This window comes from Sapajus apella, unplaced genomic scaffold (assembly GCF_009761245.1).
Source record: "Sapajus apella isolate SASKATOON/1434 unplaced genomic scaffold, GSC_monkey_1.0 scaffold5, whole genome shotgun sequence".
NCBI lineage: Eukaryota > Metazoa > Chordata > Mammalia > Primates > Cebidae > Sapajus > Sapajus apella.
This window is the reverse complement of record NW_022436945.1, coordinates 41,466,538-41,489,105: the sequence shown is the minus strand read 5'-3', so window position 1 is coordinate 41,489,105 and position 22,568 is coordinate 41,466,538. Positions and strand designations below refer to the sequence as shown.

The following is a 22,568-nucleotide window of genomic DNA, read 5'->3' as shown; positions in this document are numbered from 1 at the left end:
CGTATATATTTAGGATCGTTAGCTCTTCTTGTTGCATTGATCCTTTTACCATAATGTAATGTCCTTCTTTGTCGCTTTAAAGTCTAATTTATCAGAGATGAGAATCGCAGCTCCTGCTTTTTGTGCTCTCCATTTGCTTGGTAAATCTTCCTCCATCCCTTTATTTTGAGCCTTTCTGTATCCTTGCATGTGAGATGGGTTTTCTGGATACAGCACACCGATGAGTTTTGGCTTTTTATCCAATTTGCCAGTCTATGTCTCTTAATTGGGGCATTTAGTCCACTTACATTTAGGGTTAATATTGTTATGTGTGAATTTGATACTGCCATTTTGGTGCTAGCTGGCTGTTTTGCCCATTAGTTGATGCAGATTCTTCATTGTGTTGATTCTCTTTACCATTTGGCATGTTTTTCGAGTGGCTGGTACTGGTTGTTACTTTGTATGTGTAGAGCCTCTTTCAGGAGCTCCTGTAAAGCTGGCCTGGTGGTGATGAAATCTCTGAGTACTTGCATGCTCACAAAAGATTTTATTTTTCCTTCACTTATGAAGCTTACTTTGGCTGGATAGGAGACTCTGGGTTGAAAGTTATTTTCTTTAAGGACGTTGAATATTGGCCCCCACTCTCTTCTGGCTTGTAGGGTTTCTGCTGAGAGATCTGCTGTGAGTCTGATGGGCTTCCCTTTGTGGGTAACCCGACCTTTCTCTCTGGCTGCCCTTAGTATTTTCTCCTTCATTTCAACCCTGGTGAATCTGACGATTATGTGCCTTGGGGTTGCTCTTCCTGACAAACATCTTTGTGGTGTTCTCTGTATTTCCTGGACTTGAATATTGGCCTGCCTTGCTAGGTTGGGGAAGTTTTTGTGGATAATATCCTGAAGAGTATTTTCCAGCTTGGATTCATTCTCTTCGTCGCATTCAGGTACACCTATCAAACGTAGATTAGGTCTTTTCACATAGTCCCACATTTCTTGGAGACTTTGTTCATTCCTTTTTACCCTTTTTTTCTCTATTCTTGCCTTCCTGTTTTATTTCATTGAGTTGATCTTTGGCCTCTGATATCCTTTCTTCTGCTTGGTCAATTTGGCTGTTGCTACTTATGCATGCTTCGCGAAATTCTTGTGTTGCGTTTTTCAGCTCCATCAATTCACATATATTCCTACCTATTTTGTCCATTCTCGCTAGCATTTCGTCAAATCTTTTTTCAACGTTCTTAGTTTCTTTGCATTGGGTTAGAACATGTTTTTAAGTTCACAGAAGTTTCTTACTACCCACCTTCTGAAGTCTGATTCTGTCATTTCATCACACTCATTCTCCATCCAACCTTATTCCCTTGCTGGTGAGGCGTTGTGATCCCTTTTAGGAGAAGAGGTGTTCTGGTTTCATGTGTTTTCATCCTTTTTGCGCTGGTTTCTTCTTGTCTTTATGGATTTATCCACCTGTCGTCTTTGTAGTTGCTGGCTTTCAGACTGGGTCTCTCATTCATGAATGAAAGCCAAATTCACCCATAGGCTGTTAAGCGATGCTCTGAAACTTATTCGCAAAGTACATAGAGAAAGAAATTGCACTGGGTGAGACCTAACTCCCGCAGAGAAGCAGCTTCAAAACCGGGCCTCCCCGGCCGCCGGCTCGGCTCTCTTCTCCCTCCTCCACCTGCAGCTGCCTCTCGTGGCTCCCTGGGCGGCCGTACTGGGCGTTGGGACTGGGCTGGGTCAAGTGTCGGCAGGGCTGCGGACAGGCTGACGCCAGGCAGGGGTAGCGGTGGGCCTGCGGGCTAGTCACTAATGGGTCCCGGGGCGCCGGGGTGGACCGTGGCAGTGAGCGCGGCTGCAGGCTGCTGTGAGGGGCGGGGAGAGAGCGGCTGTGAGCTGGCAAGTGGGCAGACAGAGGGTGGAGGGAAGCCCGGGCGGAGGGGGCGGTGTGAGAGCGGCGGGGCTGGGGTGGGGCCTGGCGGGGCTGGGGCAGGGCCTGGCGCGTCTGCGGAGCGCGGTGGTTTATTTTCACGGTTGGTGGCGGTGCTGGCGCTGGTTCGACTATATAGCTTATAAATTATGCACATATGTACATATTATAGAAAGGTATTTAAACAATATGTATACACATTTATAATTTAGATAGAACACATGCTAAATCAAATGAGATAAAATGTTAACAACAGGTGAATGTTGTTCTTTGTACTATTTTATTTTTGCTGTGTTGTAAATTTAAAATTATTTCTATAAAATGTTTAAAAATTGTAAAATAATGGGCCGGGGCAGTAGCTTACGCCTGTAATCCCAGCACTTTGGGAGGCCGAGTCGGGAGGATCACTTGAGGTCAGGAGTTGGAGACCAGGCTGGCCAACATGGTGAAACCCCATCTCTACCAAAACATACAAAAAGTAGCCTGGCGTGATGGCGCATGCCTGTAGTTCCAGCTACTTGGGAGGCTGAGGCGGGAAAATTGCCTGAGCTAGGGAAGCGGAGGTTGCAGCGAGCTGAGATCACACCACTGCACCCCAGCCTGGTTGACAGAGTGAGACTCTGTCTCAAAACAAATAAATAAAAAATAAAATTTAAAAAATATGAGGTGAAAGGATGGGCCAGGCACACATACCTATAGTATCAGTACATCAGAAGGGTGAGGTGGAAGAATAGCCTGAGCCCAGGAGTTCAAGATCAGCTGGGCAACACAGTCAGGCCCTGCCACTACAAAAAAACAAAAAATTTAGCTGGGTATGGTGGCATGAGCATATGGTCCCTGCTACTCAGGAGGCTGAGGTGGAAGGATCACTTGAGCCCAGGAGTTCTAGGTTGCAGTGAGCTGTGATCATGCCACTACACTCTAGCGTGAGTGACAGAGCAAGACCTTGTCTCTAAAAAAATAAAATACATAAATGAATAAAATATAACCCTATCATCTCTTTAAGTGCTCTAGTTCCATTTTTTAAAAAATGTTTAAATTTGTAATATATTTAAATTTGTAATAACAACTCAATTCATAGAGTTAACACTCAGACTTACTAGAAGAAATTTCCAATATCTTTTAAAATTCAATTATATTAAATGTATATTTTTATTGCAGGTAGACATGATGGGGTAATCTACCTATATATATTTTCTTAGGCTCATCAAATGAAGCAGTGGGAGTGGACAAGGAAGAAAGAAATCTGTAACTGATTTGTGATCAATTAGTTGCAAACACCATTGCACTTGGACCAGCTTTATAATAAATTTTGAAGCAAAAATTTATAATCATTAGAGTAAAATTCAGTAAGAAAAGTAAATGAAAATATAAATTATAGGAGGAAAAAATGTAAATTTCTAACTGTTAAAAAAGTATATTTACATTTGTTTTAAAGGAATGATGGTGATAATGGGTATCAAATTGTGCTAATGGTATTTAGAGTCACTGGGTGTATTTTTAAACCACCCTAACAGTTTTGGTTTTTTTTGTTTTTTTGAGACAGAGCCTTGCTCTGTTGCCCAGGCTGGAGTGCTGCAGTGGCACGATCTCAGCTCACCACAACCTCCACCTCCCGGGTTCAAGCAATTCTGCCTCAGCCTCCTCAGTTGCTGGGATTACAGGCGTGAACTACCTTGCCCAGCTAATTTTTGTATTTTCAGTAGATGCAGGGTTCTACCATGTTGGTCAGGCTGGTCTCAAACTCCTGATCTTGTGATCTGCCCGTCTCAGCCTCCCAAAGTGCTGGGATTACAGGTATGAGCCACTGCGCCTGGCCCTAACAGTCTTACTTTACACAATATAAGAGAAATTAGATCTTTGCAATACCTTAAATTCAAGATGAAAAATTTTAGACTTCTATGAGAGAGCGGGTATAAAATTATTTTAAAGACAAGGAAAGGTTTGAAGATCACAAATACTGTGTAAGTCAAATTCCCGTATAGCTAGGTCAATGACTCCATGCCACATACCATGCTTCTTTAATTCAGCAAACTCACGAGGGGGAAAAGCACACTCACCTGACAAGCACGTCATTAGTCCCAAGGCAAGCATCGCACCAGCCAGAACGGTCAGGCGGTTATAGCGCATTGCCATGATGGCTGCTATAAAAAATGTCTTATCACCCAATTCAGAAACAATGATAACTGATATGGCAGCGACAAATGCATGTATAAATCCCAAATTAGTTTGAGCAGCAGGATCTTCCTTATTGGTATGAACTGGAGCTGCTGGTGTAAATGGTTTCTGGAAAGAAAAAAAAATCAGTTACTTCTTAAAATCATTATTTAAAATTATTTTGCACGTAAGATTTTTTTTTTGAAAATTTTCTTGTCATATTCATTACACTTATTCACTGTCTAATCACTCTGAAAGCCACTGGTAATGACAGTAACCTCTGACAATGTTTGCTACAATTCGAGTATCCATTATTTGAAATGCCTGGGACCAGAAGTATTTGCAATTTTGGATTTTTTATATTCTGTAATATTTATATCATAGTTGGGCATCCCTAATCCAGAAATCCAAAATGCTCCAATAAACATTTCATTTGAGCATCATGTCAGTGCTCAAAAAGTTTCAGATTTTGAAGCACTGTAGATTGTAGATTGAGAATACTGAACATGTATAATACAGTTTTATATACAATTCTCCAAAACAATTTTAAGAACAGAGTACACCCATGCACTTGTTTTTTTGAGACAGAGTCCCACTCTGTCACTCAGGCTGGAGTGCAGTGGTGCAATCTTGGCTCACTGCAACCTCCCCCTCCCAGGTTCAAGCGATTCTCCTGCCTGAGCCTCCCGAGTAGCTAGAATTACAGGCATGCACCACCATGCCCAGCTAATTTTTATATTTTTAGTAGAGATGGGGTTTCTCACCATGTTGGCCAGGCTGGTCTCAAACTCCTGGCCTCAAGTGATCCACTTGCCTCAGTCTCCCACAGTGCTGGGATTACAGGTGTGAGCCACCACACCTGGCCAAAATTACCTTGTTAGGAATTTGTGATTTGAGATTTAGTTCTTAGCTATGTCTCATTCAAATTTTTATTAGTAACTTGCGTGAAAGACCCAGGTATGTTCATCGAACATTTGAATGACAAGAAACTAAGAAAAATTTCATTAACACTTTAAAGGACAGAGTAAGACCCACAAACCTCAACAGGACATACAGAGTTGGTTCTAACTAGGACAAGTTTAATACAGCTGTTTACATGGATGGTCCTATGCTGAAGTCTAAAAATATCTTAGAAGGTAAAGTGGCCTAATGAAAAAGACAAACCAGTGTCTTAGCTGGCATTACATTGAAAATGTAACAAAGCTCCAAAAAACCAGTAAGCTCTTTGCTTTAAGCAGGTAGTGACAAGTCTAACATTATTCTACATTGCTCAGACCTTCCAGAAAGTTCTACCTACAGTTCTAAAGCACCGCACTACCCTCTGAAGATCAGCAGAGATGTCAAAAAAAGACTAAAACCAGATATGGCAAGTTACTGAAGCCAAAACCCAGCATGTAAGAGCCAAAAAAATGTTTTTTACATTTTTAAGAGGTTATAAGAAAGAAGAATGAGGAAGGAAGGGAAGGCTGCTGGGAGACACGAGGAAGGAGGGAAGCAATGGAAGATTATACATCAGAGATTGGTAGCCTGCAAATACGTGGCCTGAAATACTTACTATCTGACAACTATAAAAAGTTTGCTGACTTAGCTCTAAAGCAATCCCATGAGGGACCAGGAAGAACAGGGTATCATATTCCAATAATTGGAAAAGTTTACATGTGAATCTATCCAATCTATATGGTACTAACAGGCAGAACGAAAAAGTTACAGGTGGCAGGTTTTAGCTTAACAGAGAGAAGAGATTCCTATCTCCAAAGAGAGACCTGAAGTTGGAATGGACTGCTGGAGGAGCTGGTAAATACCCTGCTCTTCTCAACGTCTGAATTCCAGGAAGGGAACCACCATTCCCAGGAAATGGGCTAGACAAACAGTTCTCAACCAGGGCAATTTTGTCTCCCAGGGGACATCTGACAATGTTTGGAGACATTTTTGGTTGTCACAACGAAATGAGAACTACTGACATCTAGTGGGTAGAGTCCAGATACACTGCTAAACATCCTAAAATGCACAGGACAGCCCTTCCACAACCAAGAATTATGTATTCAGATCGTCAACAGTTCCCAGACTGAGAAGCCCCACACTAGATAAATCACTTCCAAAGGTCTCTTCCAATCCTAATAGCTTATTTTTCATTTTTAAAGCTTATGAATTTCTAGAAACCTAAGAGATACAGAAAAAGAAACCCAAGAACAGTCATTTTAGACAGGGTAAAAACAGATTACAAAGGTCCTAGTCAAATAGAAGAATAAAATCATAAATTCTTACTGTGTGCATGTCATTCCTTAACACGTAACATAAACCTGATTCCAAAATTCCACAGTAAAGATCAGAAAAATGTAAGCATTACCATTAAGACTAGACCTCTGAGCTAAATTCTGGAGAAATTTAACACAATGGAAAGTACTTGCTGCCTTGACAGCTAGCTCTTAACGAATTAAGTTTAATTAATTAAGCAAGTATCATTTTAAGGGCTTCTAGCTTTCTTTCCACCACTATTTTGGTTCCATCTATGTTGATGCTCCTTTAAAAATGAGCTTCCTGCAGTGAGCTATGATGGCACAACTGCACTCCAGCTTGGTGATGAAGCAAGATCCCCTGTCAAAACAACTTCCTTTCTCTTCCATAAGAATCCCCAAAAAAAAAAAAAGGCATTTCAAATTTCAACTTGGCTCTCTCTAGCACATTTTCCTCCTGAATATACTTTTTAAAGGTTATTGTAAATTTTCAGGATCTGAAATTCCAGAAAACTTTTAGGAATAAACATACACCATTTATGATCACTTAGCTCTAAGCTCAAACACAAAATGTTTACTTTTTAAATCAAACACAATAGTGATCAAAGCTAAAAAGACTTCTTTTTTTTTTTTTGAGACACAGTCTCACTCTGTTGCTGGGCCATCTCAGCTCACTGCAAACTCCACCTCCCGGGTTCAAGCAATTCTCCAGCCTCAGCCTCCTGAGTAGCTGGGACTACAGTCGCGTGCCACCACGCCCAGCCAATGTTTGTATTTTTAGTAGAGACAGGGTTTCACCATGTTGGCCAGGATGGTCTCGATCTCCTGACCTCATGATCCACCCACTTCGACCTCTCAAAGTACAGGGATTACAGGTGTGAGCCACCGTGCCTGGCCAGCCTCATGGCTTTATAATTCCCAGCCATGAAACCTCAGCCACATTATTTAATCTGTTCCTCTATGAAATGTAGGGATAAAATGAAATTTGCTTTAAGAGTACCAAAAAAAAAAAAAAAAAAAAAAAAAAAGAACAACAACAAAAAAGAGTACAGACATGCACCACATGATGACATTTTGATCAAGATGGGCCGAAAATACAGCAGAAGTCCCATAAGATTATAGTACCATATTTTTTACTGTACCTTTTCTATGAATTGGTATTTTTATATATATTATGTTACAAATGCCTACAGTATTCAATATAGTAACACACTGTACAGGTTTGTAGTCCAGGAGCCATAGCTATGCCATTTAGCCTACATGTATAGCAGGTTATACATCTAGGTTTGTGTGAGTGAGTACACTCTAGGACGTCTGCACAACAATGAAATTGCCTGACAATGCATTTCTTGGAATACATCCCCATCATTAAGTGATGTATGACTGTAAAACAGAACAAATTTTTTTGAAAACTACATATTCTTAAAATCTTCCTATACACAAATCACACACAAAAAAATAAAGCTTGTTACACACTAAGCCATTCCTGGGTGGCCAAAATCACACAACCAACCATGGTGATAAGAACTTAAAAGTATCAGGGTAGATACTTTTAAGATAGAAGATTTCTATCTTAAGATAGAATCAGGGTAGATAGATTCTATCTTAAGATTCTATCTTAAGATAGAATCAGATACTTTTAAGATAGAAGATTTCCATGAAGATAGAAGATTTCTTTCAATTAAAATATTCCCCTCCCCTCCCTCCCTCCCTCCCTTCCTTCCTCCCTTCCTTTCTTTCCTCTCTTTCTCTCCCTGTTTCCTTTATCTTGCTCATTTTATGCAAAGGGCTAGCATTCTCATCGCTCTTTTTTTCAGGTTTAATCCTTATTTTAATAAAGTTTTCAAGCAAAAAGTAAAAAAAAAAAAATTAACGGAATTAGAAAGTGATTCATTACCATTCACAGCTATGTGAAAGGATCATCTCCTTTTCATAATTCACCTTCACAGGGACGCGGTGCAGTGGTTAAATGTATAAGCTCTGGAATCAGACTGCCTGGGTTCACAGCCGAGGCATTATGAGTCACGGTGTGACGTTGGGCCAGTTAAGTATATTTCCCTGTGACTTACTTCATCTGTAACATAAGGGCTACCTACATTGCAAAGGGTTGCTGTGAGGATTAAATGAATTAAATGAATAAAGCCCTTTAGGACAGTGCTTAGTACACAGTAAGTGCACAATTAAAGTTAGTTTTTGTAGTACCACAAAATGTTACTTCACTGTTTTAAGAAATGCAATGGTCTTTGCATACCAAATACTTGGTTCTGGTAACTGTCCAACACTTCTCACTGAAGCACACACCAGGTTCCCCAAATGCACCTGCTACTCTATCCTGAAGGATGAGCCAGAGCAGATTCTAACAAAAAATCATGCAGCCACAAAGGTGGGCCACATAATACAATTTTACATTTTCTGTTGCCATATATTTAAAAGTAAACTAGGTAAAAATTTCAATAACATTTTACCCAACCCAATATATCAAAAATGCTACTATTTAAATTATAAGCAATATTTTCTAAATTACTGAGGCAATTTTAACATTCTTTTCTTCATACTAAGTCTTCAGACCCTGGTATTTACGCACTGTACACCTCAACTCTGGACTAGCCACATATCAAATGCTCACATCCACAGGTACTCACGGCTCCAGTACTGGGCAGTGCAGCTCGAGGGCATGCCAGGCTTTTGCTAACCACAAGCCTTCGGCCAAACAGTCCTATTTCCCTACCTACCTCCTTTTCATTATCCCTCTCTTCATCCAGATTCCTCAAGGTCCAACTCAAGTAGAACCTCTTGAGCAAGGCCCACTCCCAGCAACTCCAGCTCCTAATGATCCTGCCCCACTACAATAAAACTGAATGCAAACTGTTGGCAATGAGTATGAGAGGCCTATTACAGAAAAAAGTTCAAGATAGGAACACTCAAGGAATTGACCTTTTTGGATTACAAATATGTTAAAGAAGCAAAATAACTAAGTGTCAGCGGGCTCAGTGGCTCATGCCTGTAATCCCAGCACTTATGGGTGAAACCCTTGACCCCAGGAATTCAAAACCAGTCTGAGCAACAAAGTGAGACCCTGTCTCTACAAAAAATACAAAATTAGCTGGGTGTGGTGGCACACACCTATAGATCCCAGCTATTTGGGAGGCTGTGACGTGAGAGGATCGCTTGAGCCCAGGAGGTGGAAGTTGCAGTGAACAGAGATCACATCATGGCACTCCAGCCTGGGCAACAGAGTGACACCCTGCCACAAAACAAAGAAAAAGAAAAAAACAACTAAATATCCATTGACAGAAAACTGGTTAAATAAATGGTAGATCCATATAATGGAATACTATGGAGCTAAAAGAATAAGAATGTTCTATATGCTAATATGGAAAATCATTAAGATATTTTGAAGTTAAGAAAAAATATATACTAAGTATGTGTGTATGTGGTGTGTGTAAGCATCATAAATACACACCAAGTTTCAAGAAACAAGTTAATGATGGTGTTTCCAGAGAAGGAACCAGAATGACTAGAACAGGGGTTGGCAAACTTTCTCTAGAATAGAATAAAAGGAAAAGAGACATAACTTCTCACTCTAAATTCTTCTGTATCTTCTGGAATTTTTAACTTGCACACCATTATAGACACATGCTATGCACAATTTCAAAAATCTCTTAACCCAATCTTATGCCAGCTACGGAGGATCAATTTCTTGCAGGCTATGACTGGCTTCGGGCAGGTCCAACCACAAAGCACTGCTCTGTACTTACTCATTCACTACCTGGAAGTGTGGGGAGTTAATACCTATGGAGCAACCTCTCACCAATATGGAAGCTGGTTCTAAGATTCATTGCATAAGGCTCCTTGGAAGTTTCAGTACAATTCAGTACTAGTCACTCATGGAGTGGCTAACCTAAAAATGCATCACTTCTTTTCTGCATATACCTCTTTTCTGTACTGACAATGTGAAAGAATACAGGCATGTTCTGAGAACAGGGAATAAACCATCAGAAGAATGATTGGGGCAAGATGAGAAAGATAAACTGGGCCTGAAATCCTTTATGTTTGCAGACAAGCTCAAAGACAAGAGGGAAGTCCTTACATATTTTTGTGTTAAGACATAAACATGATCAAGGAACTATAACCAATTATCAGGTCAGAGAGTGGAGAGTATCAGCCACTGGATCAATCAGGAGGTCAGCTGCATGAAATCCGTGTTAAGGACAAATAAGGAAAAAATTCTGCACATGATGGAAAGAAAAATCACTCGACCTTTAAAAAGGTACGCTGGTGCAGGGTGGGAATCAAGGGTGGTGGTGAGGTTTCCTGACTGGTTGACTGGCAGAAATATTAGTCCTCTTAAAATGCTAGTATTTAATACTCTTAAAAGGTATGTGGGAAGAGGAATAAAAACAAGGGATTTGGTTTCAGATACATATCCAGTTGAGGTAGTAAAATGCATTTCAAATGAAGGTTTGGAAGAGGTTATCAGAAATAGATCACCAGAGTTTAGCCTAGGACAGCCTCAAGGCTGACAGCCTCAATGTCCTCAATAGGCTCCTGGAAACTGCAACTTCAAGATGTAAAAGAAAATCAACTTTCTTTTCTCATCAATGTTATAATGAAACAACAGTGAATTAAAATGACATTATTTGATGTCATTTCACTTTAAGTTACAGTTTCCAAGAACCTGTTAATGACATTAAGTAAGGACTTACTGTATTTAATGTCAGTTGCTGACAGCCCAAAGTTATCAGCCAGAGCTTTGCAGGTAGATGAGATTTCCAACAGATAAAGCAAAGAGATCAAGTTCAAATAGTATGCCTTAGAGAATATCTTTATTTAAAGAAGACGGAGGGAGGAAAAAGAAGAAAAAGGAAACAAATTCTTAGATTTCGAGAGCCAGGAAGCAAGTAAAGCATCACAGACGGTCAGGTTAGGGTGAGCTACTAACTAGATGCCAGATATTTTCAGACATATTGTTGCATTTGATACTCAAAAAAACTTAAGAGCTGTTTTAAGTTTCAACACAAGAAACTGGGGCCAAATGGGCTTCATTATTTTGCCAAGTTCATACAGCTGAGATGGATTCTTAAAAAGCAGGAAATTAACCGTGTCAAATGAGAACGAAAACGATCCCTAGATTGAGCAATTTGCTAAGTTACAGGTATCCTTCAAAAACGGAATTTGTGGTTGCTCATTCCTATAAACCCAGCACTTTGGGAGGCCAAGGCAGGAGAATTGCTTGAGGCCAAGAGTTCAAGGCAACATGGGTAACATACTGAGACCTCATCTTTACAAAAAAATTAAAATAAATAAAATTAGCCAGGTGTGGTGGCATGCACCTGTAGTCCCAGCTACTTGGGAGGCTGAGGTGGGAGGATCACTTGAGCCCACGAGTTTGAGGTTGCAGTGAGCTGAATGTGCCACTTAACTCCAGTCTGGGCAACACAGCAAGACCCTGTCTTTAAAATTAAAAAAAAAAAAAGAATTTCAAGAAAAAGGCAGGGACTGAAGCCAGACAACAATATACTAAAGCAAACTGAAAAAGCAGCAAATCCCCTAGTTAGAAGTTTCATATACAAAACTGAAGAAACTAACATGGCTGGGCACGGTGGCTCATGCCTGTAATCCTAGCACTTTGGGAGACCGAGGTGGGCAGATCACCTGAGGTCAGGAATTCAAGAGCTGCCTGGCAAACATGATGAAACCCCATCTCTACTAAAAATACAAAACCAAAAAAATCAGCTGGGCATGGTGGCACACACCTGTAGTCCTAGCTACTCAGGAGGCTGAGGTTGCAGTGAGCCAAGATTGTGCCACTGCACTCCAGCCTGAAAAAAAAAAAAATGAAACTAAGAGACAAATAAGAATGAATGACTTTTTTTTTCTTTCCTAAAATAGGAGAAACATATGAACATGTGTATGCAGATATAAAGGAAACAATGGGAAGGGAGAGAATAAAGGCACTGAGGGAGGAGGTTAGAAGAGAACAGGAAGATGGACGCAGAGAGGAGGTTCGCAAAGGATGAATTTTGTCCAAAACATGAAAAAGGCAGAAGGTATGGGCACAAAGGCATATACTTAGATGCATACAGGATTAGATGCAGTGTGCAATTCTAATTTTGATATTTCACTATTCAGTTATACAGTGCTATACCATGGTAAGTAATGAGATACTAGTATTTTGGTACAAATACCACTATTTCAGTATTTTAATAATGTCTGAAACACACCATATTTACATCTTGAGAGGATTAACAACTTATAATTTTTTTAAAAAACTTGCTTAACAAAAAACTCTTTTCCACAAATTTTAAAATTGTAAAAAAAAAAAAAAAAGAAAGAAGAAAGAAAAAAACACCCTCATTTAGAAAGCATTCTTTCATACTTTCATGATCCTCAAGAGAAGGAAGAAAACCAAAGAAAAAATAATTCCTATTTTAATCCTAGAGTTCAAATGAACACAAATGTGACTGTATTGAAATTGATACAGATACCTGCATCGGAATCTCCATCTATACATGATGAAACTAGAGAAGATGAAGATGCTTTCTTTGAAACAAAATCTACAGCTTGCTACCAAGAAAAAGACTGATGCCCCTGCAAAAAAACAAAAACAAAGTTGCTCAATAAGTTATCAAGCAAGAGATGAGATTATCTGAAGACAAAAGAGTCAGAAGAAAATGGTTACAATTTCCTCAGAACTGTCTCCTGGGCTCTACTAAAGTCAAAAAAAAAAAAGCTTTTTTAAAAGTTGTAAAAATGTGCACAAAAACATATATGCACTCAGACTGGGAGAGGTGGCTCATGCTTATAATCCCAACAATTTGGGAGGCACAGTGAGTAAGCGGATCACTTGACATCAGGAGCTTGAGACCAGCCTGGCTAAGATGGCAAAACCCCATCTCTACTAAAAATACAAGAATTAGCTGGGCATGGTGGCATGCCCCTGTAGTCCCAGCTACTCCAGAGGCTGAGGTTATGAGAATTGCATGAACCCAGGAGACAGAGGTTGCAGTGGTTGAGATCGCACCACTGCACTCTAGCCTGGGCAACTGAGACTCTCAAAAAAAAAAAAAAAAAAGTCTTTCCACCTCAGGTCGCCGCCGCCGCCATGTCTGCACATCCACAATGGATGGTCATGCGGAACTGTTCCAGTTTCCTGATCAAGAGGAACAAGCAGACCTACAGCACCGAGCCCAATAACTTGAAGGCCCGCAACTCCTTCCGCTACAACAGGCTGATTCACCGCAAGACTGTGGGCGTGGAGCCGGCAGCCGACCGCAAAGGTGTCGTGGTGGTCATGAAGCAGAGATCCGGCCAGCGGAAGCCTGCCACCTCCTATGTGCAGACCACCATCAACAAGAATGCTCGCGCCACGCTCAGCAGCATCAGACACAGGATACAAGAACAAGTGCCGGCCCGACCTGCGCATGGCAGCTATCCGCAGGGCTAGCGCCATCCTGCGCAGCCAGAAGCCTGTGATGGTGAAGAAGAAGTGGACCCGCCCCACCAAGAGCTCCTGAGCCCCCTGCTCCCAAAGCAATAAAGAGTCAGCTGGCCTTCTCAAAAAAATAAATAAATAAACCTGATTATAAAATTGTATTTTTGTTTTAATGCTTATTTTAATCAATTTTTTTTTTTTTTATTTGAGACAGAGTCTCACTCTGTCACCCAGGCTGGAGTGCAGTGGCGCTATCTTGGCTAATTGCAACCTCTGCCACCTGGGTTCAAGCGATTCTTCTGCCTCTGCATTCTGAGTAGCTGGGGTACAGGTGGGCACCACTGTGCACAGCTAATTTTTGTAGTTTTCAGTAGACATGGGTGTCACCATCTTGGCCAGGCTGCTCTTGAACTCCCAACCTTGTGATCTATCAGCCTTGGCCTCCCAAAGTGCTGGGTTTACAGACATGAGCCAGCATGCCCAGCTGAATGTTATTGTTTTGTAATGTATTTTTGCACCTTAAATTTATTAAATGTGTTTAGCTTCATTAATTTTGTTTTGTTTTTGAGACAGAGTTTTGCTCTTTTTGCCCAGGGTATAATGCAGTGGCATGATCTAGGCTCACTACAACCTCCATCTCTGAAGGTTCAAGCAATTCTCCTGCCTCAGCCTCTGGAGTACCTAGGATTACAGGCAGGTGCCACCATGCCCAGCTAATTTTTTTGTATTTTTGGTAGAGATGGGGTTTCATCATGTTGGCCAGGCTGGTCTAGGACTCCTGATCTCAGCTGATCCACCTGCCTTGGCATCTCAAAGTGCTGGGATTACAGGTGTGAGCCACCACACCCGGCCATATACTTTTTAAGACAGTGTCTCACTCTGTCACCTAGGCTGGAGAGCAGTGGCAGGATCTCTGCTCACTGAAATCTCTGCCTCCTGGGTTCAAATGATTCTCCTGCCTCAGCCTCCGGAGTAGCTGGGACTACAGGCGCCCACCACCACGCCCAGCTAATTTTTGTACTTTTAGTAGAGAGAGGGTTTTACCATGTTGGCAATGATGGTCTGGATCTCTTGACCTCGCGATCCACCTACCTTGACCTCCCAAAGTGCTGGGATTACAGGTGTGAGCCACCATGCCCAGCCTTCACTGATATTTTTAAATGAATTTTTTTGATGACAGAATATCACTAAATAAATTCAGTATTAATGCTCATATTACCTTCTCAGAAGGTAATTAGAGCAAGTGTCATTATAACTGATGCCCTCAATCTTAGCTGTAAAGAGGCTAGAATTAGGAGGCAAGACTGGGTAGAGTAGGACTGCAACTCAATGAAAATAGAAAAAAGTTTAAAATACTCTGTGGAAGGTGCTCTCACAGCTGAAACATAAATAAATATCAAAAACAGTAATGTAAAAATATGACAACCACAACTTTCACTGAGTCAGGTAATGTTTTTTTTTTTTTTGAGACGGAGTTTCGCTCTTGTTACAACCAGGCTGGAGTGCAATGGCGCGATCTCGGCTCACCGCAACCTCCGCCTCCTGGGTTCTGGCAATTCTCCTGCCTCAGCCTCCTGAGTAGCTGGGATTACAGGCATGCGCCACCATGCCCAGCTAATTTTTTGTATTTTTAGTAGAGACGGGGTTTCACCATGTTGACCAGGATGGTCTCGATCTCTTGACCTTGTGATCCACCCACCTCGGCCTCCCAAAGTGCTGGGATTACAGGCGTGAGCCACCGCGCCCGGCCCGAGTCAGGTAATGTTTTTGTGGCTTTATTAACAGTGCTATGTAACCACAGTCATTCTTCTTTGGACTTCCAGAATATTTAGTAAGGTATACATGACTTTTATTAAATCTGTCTCATCTCCCTCAACTAAAGGGACTTATGTTTCTTTTATTACATATTCTGCCCAGGGAGGGAATAAGAATAAGAAAAAAAAAAATGTATCGAGTAAGTCACTAGAAACATAAACTGCAGAAAAGATGGATCCAATAATAAACAGAACTTTTTATTATGGGTTTGTAAATTGGGAGTTAATCACGACTATAAGTTCTTATCACTTAGCAACTTTTTTTTTTTAAGCCTGATTATAAAGAAAAATACATACTCAATGTAGAATGCCCTGTTAGAAGTTCAGTCACCTTGCTTTTAGCACCCTATAAGATACAGATAGGTTTTTACAACGTATCTTCCACTTGATGCCTACCAACTGATGGGAGCTGCTCCTCCCTTCCATTTTCAGAAGCCCACTCTCACACGGTGGCATAAGAAAGGTTAAACTTTAATATCCTACCCTCTTAAAAGATCTACTGCATGTAGCTGCGAAGCAAATCTGTTGAAACTTACATATTCAGCAATGCTCAACTCTTGCTTAGGTGGCTGTTGAACTGTACTTTGATTATTTCTTACCTCCATCAGGTGAACAAAAAAAGCAAATGATATTTATATTACATAGCTTAGAAAACATGTCAAAGAAAAATCTTTCAGCATAGTGATGAGTACTGCAGATAGAAGAAGAGTTACATAAAAATATAATTAAAACAAGACAAGACCAGGCATGATGGCTCATGCCTATAATCCCACCACTTTGGCAGGCCAAGAGGGGAGAATCCCTTGAGCCCAGGATTTTTGAGAATAGGCTGGGCAGCATAGTGAGACCCTGCCTCTTAAAAAAAAGGAAGAAAACAAGACAATTATATTCTGCTATAATACAAAATTAGAATAATAAATAAATAAATGCCTAACTAAAATGAATCACCAAGAATATATGAAAATATTAAAGGGAAAAATCATATTATATTATACCTGCCCTTCCCTTCACACCCCCAGTTTTAAAGACAAGGATCCCTTTCCAGCTACTCAGAAGGCTGAGGCAGGAGGATGGCCTGAGTCCAGGAGCTGGAGGCTGCAATTAGCTGCTATAAGCTTTAAGAAGACTCTGTCTCTATAAAAAAATAAAAAAATAAATAAATAAATAAATAAATAAAAATTTAAAAGACAAGAATCCTTAAGACCACTTGAATATGTTCACCGGACACCGTCTGTACCACTGTGACCTTTATTTTACGTGGCTAGATTTTTCCTAGCTTCTTAAAAAGGATATTAGTAGCTCTTTATCTACCATTATTTCTATCTTAAAAATCCCAATGACTAAAACTTCAATGAAATACCTGCAAAATTACATATTCATAATCTCTCACACAATTAACTTAATCCAAAATAGTTACTCTTTTAAAATAAACATGATACTGGGGTAAATGACAAGGCTAAAAGATGAAAACTAAGAATTCAGTTCACGAATCAGCATTTCAGTTCAATTTCTGAAGTGGACACATCAGTGAGGATCAGCTGAGCCCAGGAGCAACAAGCAGGCCACTGTGAATGGCAGTCCCACACCTAAGCTCGTGGCTGGGGCCAACCGGGCAAGCAGAGGGAAAATGATGGAGAAGCCCACTCACCACTCTGCTTCCCACAAGTGGACTAAAGACTGGCTTCACATGTTAAATGACTCACACTTCTTGTACACCTCTGACATCACTGCATTTTATATCTCTGTTATCATGGAATATTTATTACTCATAAGTTCCAGTGCTTCGGATCTTTTCTTTTTCTCTCTTTTTAAAAATTCTTTACAAGAGTCCCTGAATTAACTACATAGTCAGCTAAAACTAAGCTGTCTAAACCAACACCAATCCAATAATGGTTACAATCACACTACATCCAGCAGATGATAAAAGCCTAGTTTTCTTTTTTTTTGAGACGGAGTTTCGCTCTTGTTACCCAGGCTGGAGTGCAATGCCCCGATCTTGGCTCACCGCAACCTCTGCCTCCCGGGTTCAGGCAATTCTCCTGCCTCAGCCTCCTGAGTCGCTGGGATTACAGGCACGTGCCACCATGCCCAGCTAATTTTTTGTATTTTTAGTAGAGACGGGGTTTCACCATGTTGACCAGGATGGTCTCCATCTCTTGACCTTGTGATCCGCCCGCCTTTGCCTCCCAAAGTGCTGGGATTACAGGCTTGAGCCACCGCGCCAGGCAAGCCTAGTTTTCTTAATTCCATCTAGTGGATCCCTTAGCAACTAAAAGAAAAAAAAAAGACTGGATAGATACTATTAAAAACAGTTTTGTTTTTTTTTTTTCTTCCTGGTTGAGTTGTTCTACAGCCAGTTTTTTCATAAACGTATTTAATAGCTGATTTAAACCTGGCATGCAAATACTTCAACCTAGTCTTAGAAAATTACTTAATAAATGCCAAGAACAGGCAAGCTCTTATGGAATAGACAAAGATGAGGAAGCCAGAGTCTCAAGACACCCAAAAGCTAGTTGGAGCAGATAAAACATGTACACAACTCATAAGAATCCAAAGCAGCAAGGTGTGTGTGTAAATTATGTCACAATACACACTATAAAGCTCCCTGAAAAAGGCAAAAGAGAAAGCTAGGCTCAAGATCAAAGAACATCAACATACAATCCAGTAAACCATTAAAATTCATTAATGAATTCAGTAAGTCAAAAAAGTAAGACACAATGAATGCTAATAAAACCTTGGTAAGGCACAGAAGTCCAGATTTTAATTCCGGTTCTGCTGAAAACTCGCTTCTAGCACTGTGACATTAACCATTCTTCCTTCCAAATCTAGGTTTCTCCATCCACAAATGGGAAATGGCACCTCCTCTATCTACTTAACAGGCTGTTATGAGGATGAAATCGGCTCACAGGATCTTCACTTCCCATTAACTTTAAATTCCAGTTGCCTTCTCATACCAGAATCTCCTCATAGGTAGTTATTCAACTTCTTCCTGAGTACTTCCAGTAAGAGGAACTTCATTATTTCTCAATATTGATTACTACATCTGGGACAGCACTGATTCTTGGAAATATCCTTGCCTAGTGAAACCAAGTTCACCCTCTCAGAAATTTCTATCCTTAGGTGTCACACAGAAAAACAACAGAAAACTGAAAAAGCCTAAGAAAGTAGCATGTAATGAAAACATAAAACATGAAGAAAATGCGCCAGTGTTACAGCTCATCAGCACTTAGGAGGCTGAGGCTGGAGAAGTGCTTGAGACCAGGAGTTTGAGATCAGACTGGGCAACGAAGTGAGACCTCCTCTCTACAAAAAAATAAACAAAAATTGGCCAGGTGCGGTGGCTCACATCTGTAAACCCAGCACTTTGGGAGGCGGAGATGGGCGGATCACGAGGTCAAGAGATCCAGACCATCCTTGCCAGCATGGTAAAACCCACTCTCTACTAAAAATACAAAAATTAGCTGTGTGTGGTGGCGAGAGCCTGTAGTCCCAGATACTCATGAGTCTAAGGCAGGAGAATCGCTTGAACCCGGGAGGCAAAAGTTGCAGTGAGCCCAGATCACGCCACTGCACGCCAGCCAGGCGACAGAGAGACTCCATCTCAAAAAAAAAAAAAAAAAAAATTTAGCCAGGCGTGTTAGCACACGCTGCCGTCTCAGCTACTCCGGAGTCTGAGATGGGAGGATCTATTAGATGTTGCAGTGAGCCATGATGGCGCCACGGCACTCCAGCCTGGGCGACAGAGGAGACCCTGTCTCAACAACAACAACAAAACAAAAAGAAAAGGAAAAAGGAGAAAGGAGAGGAAACGAAACGAAAATAAAAAGTCAGAGATAAATCACTCCTAACCAAGAAATTTCAGGGAAGGCTTCATAAAGAGTAGGTATCTGCTGGTTCTCGAAGATGGGAAGACTTCATCCTTAGCTTCAAGCTCAAGGTTTGTTTTTTTTTTTCTCTTTCTTTGAAAAGGTCATGTGTTAGGGAGAGGCTGGCAAGAGAGCACAAGGCCTGCTCCAAAGGGTTCTTGAAGCACATTCTTTTTTGCAGATGAGCATATCCCTTTAGCATATTGAGCAACAAAGCCACCCGTAAAAAGTGTGGAGGTGAGCTGGAGCCAGATCAGGTGAAACATCACTGTGAGCATCACTCCCCTAAAAAAGGCTGGACTGAAAGCAGTAGAGGCAACTCACTGAAGACTTCTGACAAGATGGCCGAATTCAATAAGAGTAGTTACGTGGAGATGGGCAGGATATGGCCTGGGAGGGGGTGGGGGTTTGAGTGCCACACTGGCCAGGATTCAGGGAGCAGATACTGGAAATGATGAGAGAGCCCAGGACTGGGAGAGGGGAGAAATGTTCAAACGCTGCAAGTGCCTAAGGACTGATTCTATTAACAGATTAAAAAGTTACAGTGTCTATTCGGTGAAGGACAAACAAAATTCGGGACTCTGGTTTACTTTGAAGTGTAGTTTCGGCATCCCACAACGCTGCAGCACTCCGTACTGCCCAAGACTCATTCCTCCGCGTTCCTTAAGGCTACTTCCTGCTAACCAAAGCACGTTTAAAAAAGTGAGTTATGGTTCCTAATCCGTATTTATTTGACAAAAAGCACGGGCAGTGCCAGGGTTGAATTTGGGTAAGCAGTCTGGGATAAGCTATTTCAACAATGAAATGGCCGATGTGATGATCCTCAGGGAATACAAAAAGCCTCCCAGCAGCCATCCGTTAAAAACTTTCTGCTAGGTATGAGTCTTTCCAGCTACTCTAAAGCCACATCTGATCAGTATGAGATGCCCATGCCTGAGCAGCATCTTGGTCCTCCGGAGATCAAGGTTTACAGAGGGCTCCTGCTGGACTCTCCGTCTCCCTTTACCTAAAGGAGCCGGCAAGCCCAGGCCTCACCGGAAAAGGCCGCAGCCGACCTCCCTCCAACCCGAGCGCAGGGGTCGGGCTCCCCTCCCCCAGCCGGGACCGGCAGAGGGCGGCGCTCTCGGAGGCCTGGAGCCTGGTACCCGGCACAGCCCGCCACGCAGCCTCGCCCACCCCATCCCCGGCCGCCCCGGCCGCCCCGTCCCGGCCCCGCCCGGCCGGCTCACCTCAACCCGGGCAGGCTCGGGGCCCTGTACGGCCACCGGCTGCGGCTGCAGCTGCTGGGCAGGCGCCGGCGGGTCTTTGTTCCGGTGGCTAAGGTCTTCATCCGGGCCGGCCCGGACCCCAGCCGGGGCCCACAGCAGCGGAACCAGCAAGAGCAGAAGCAGCCTGGGCGCCGATGCGCGGCCGTTCCCCCGGGCCGCGGCCGCCATCCCCCCTAGCCGGGCCGGCCGCGCACGGGCGCCGCAGGAGGAAGTGCCGGCGAAGGGAAGCCTCGACCCCGAACAGCGTCCGCGGCGCGCCCTCACGCCTCGCCGCCGCCGCTCAGGAGGCAGTCAGCACCATCCGGGAGGTGCGAGCGGCGGGAGTGAGGCGAGGGGCAGGCCGAGTTCCGCAGCCCCAGCTCGGCGCTCGTCCTCTCCGGCGGCGGCCACAGTGGAGTCAGCCAACCGCCTCGGCGCGGCCCAGCCCCGACTCCTGCTGGCCCCGACCCTGCCAGCGACGGCCTCCCATTGGCCCGGCGTCCGCCTCGGCGTCGTGACGTCCTTGGCCAGGTTGAGGTGCGGCGCGCGCCCTTTTCCCATTGGAGCTGGCGCTCCCGGCAGGTACCCGGCGCCGCGTGCTCTTCCTCTGCTCGCATCTTACCCGCGCGGCGCCCGCGGCCCCCTTTTTCTCTCTTTGCCTCACAGTCCCCGGACTGCGGGGCCCCTCACTTCTGCTTCCCCCTGAGCCTTCCGCCCTAATGTCCGCACCCGCTCTTCCCTGCGCTTAGCCTCTCTTAGAGGTCAAATTAGTGCGAGCGCTTCTGGTTACGTGGCGCTGGCTCGCGGGAACCGTCACACCCAGCTCTGTTTCGCTCTCCCCCGCGGAGCCTTGGTGCCACCCTCCACGTGGCCACCTACCGCCAAAAACGTTCCTAGGAGCTCAAAATGCTATTTTAAAGCTCTGAAATGGGATTTGGAAATAACATAATTATTTTTCAAGTCTTATTTTAAGGTACTTCCTATAATTACCCCAGACCAAAAACGGCCGACGTTGCCCTCGCCCAGTACGGCTTTTAAGTTTTGGGTGCACCTTGTTTTGTGCTATACCTTAGACTGACCCCTTAAAAATGCTGGGCTTTTGAAACAGACTGCTTAAGACTTTTGCAGGACGGAGCTTTGGGTGGACAATACTAGAAGACAGGAAAGAATGGTTAGGCTTGAGAATATTTTTACATCTTCCCAAAGGAAAAAGTGAGCTGCTTAATTACCATAAGTTTAACTGAGACCTAGTCTCTAATAAAAATCAATAGTGTTAACCATGTGCCAGGCACTAATCTAATGTTACACATATTTACGGTAAACCTGTGCTCAGTAAAGAGCTAAGGAAGTTTATCACTACCTGAAACAAAAAACTAATTCACCAAAACAATCTGTGGGAAAGTGGGCAAACCTACTTTGAGTTCACTGAAGATACCGTGCTTGTCATAGGATAATAAAATTTCGGTCCATGTTGTTCTGTCCGTAATTCCCCTTACTCCATTCATTCCTTGTAAACTCCTACTCATACTTCCAGAACCTATTCAGCCCTCCTCTCTCAGAATTTTAACCCCACACACTTCCCATTACAGAATTTGTCACTTGTTCCTTCATGTTATAACTTATGCATGCTTCTGTTACTGTATAAAATGTCTCCACACAGTTTGGAGTGTGTTAAAAGAAAAACCTTAGACAAACTTGGTTTAATCAAGCGAAAAACCCAAAGAACGATTTGGAAATCAAAAAGACCCCAAACCAAAGTAAGTTCAGAGAGACTCCAGTCTTGCTGAGTGGTCAAAGACTTATAGACAGAAAAAATAAAGTGACTTACAGAAAACATAAGTGAGGTACAGAAACAGCTAGATTGGTTATGGTTCGGGTTTGCCTTATTTGAACAAGGTTTGAACAGTTGGCCACTT

At 42.6% G+C, this 22,568-nt stretch overlaps 1 protein-coding gene, 1 long non-coding RNA gene and 1 pseudogene across 4 annotated transcripts in view; 2 read left to right on the top strand and 1 right to left on the bottom strand.

Annotated features, from left to right (window-relative positions):
• Positions 1–21,368, bottom strand: part of TMEM165 (transmembrane protein 165) — a 39,258-nt gene extending 17,890 nt beyond the window's left edge. The window contains exons 1-3 of one of the 2 annotated variants that reach the window (XM_032274245.1): positions 20,635–21,072; positions 12,779–12,881; positions 3,960–4,185 (exon numbers count right to left, since the gene is read on the bottom strand). In XM_032274245.1, the coding sequence (XP_032130136.1) occupies positions 3,960–4,185; positions 12,779–12,796 (244 nt within the window). In that variant the 5' untranslated portion in view covers positions 12,797–12,881; positions 20,635–21,072. Of the gene's footprint in view, positions 1–3,959; positions 4,186–12,778; positions 12,882–20,634 lie in introns of both variants that reach the window. The other variant, XM_032274244.1, reaches the window with a different exon arrangement.
• On the top strand, positions 13,373–13,856 carry LOC116548756 (annotated as a pseudogene). Its single transcript, XR_004267530.1, has one exon. The product of XR_004267530.1 is annotated as a 60S ribosomal protein L28 pseudogene (transcript).
• LOC116548757 lies at positions 15,026–15,690 on the top strand. The gene is made up of 2 exons (XR_004267531.1): positions 15,026–15,171; positions 15,484–15,690. It is a non-coding gene; the product is annotated as an uncharacterized LOC116548757 (long non-coding RNA).
• Positions 21,369–22,568: the final 1,200 nt, after the last annotated feature.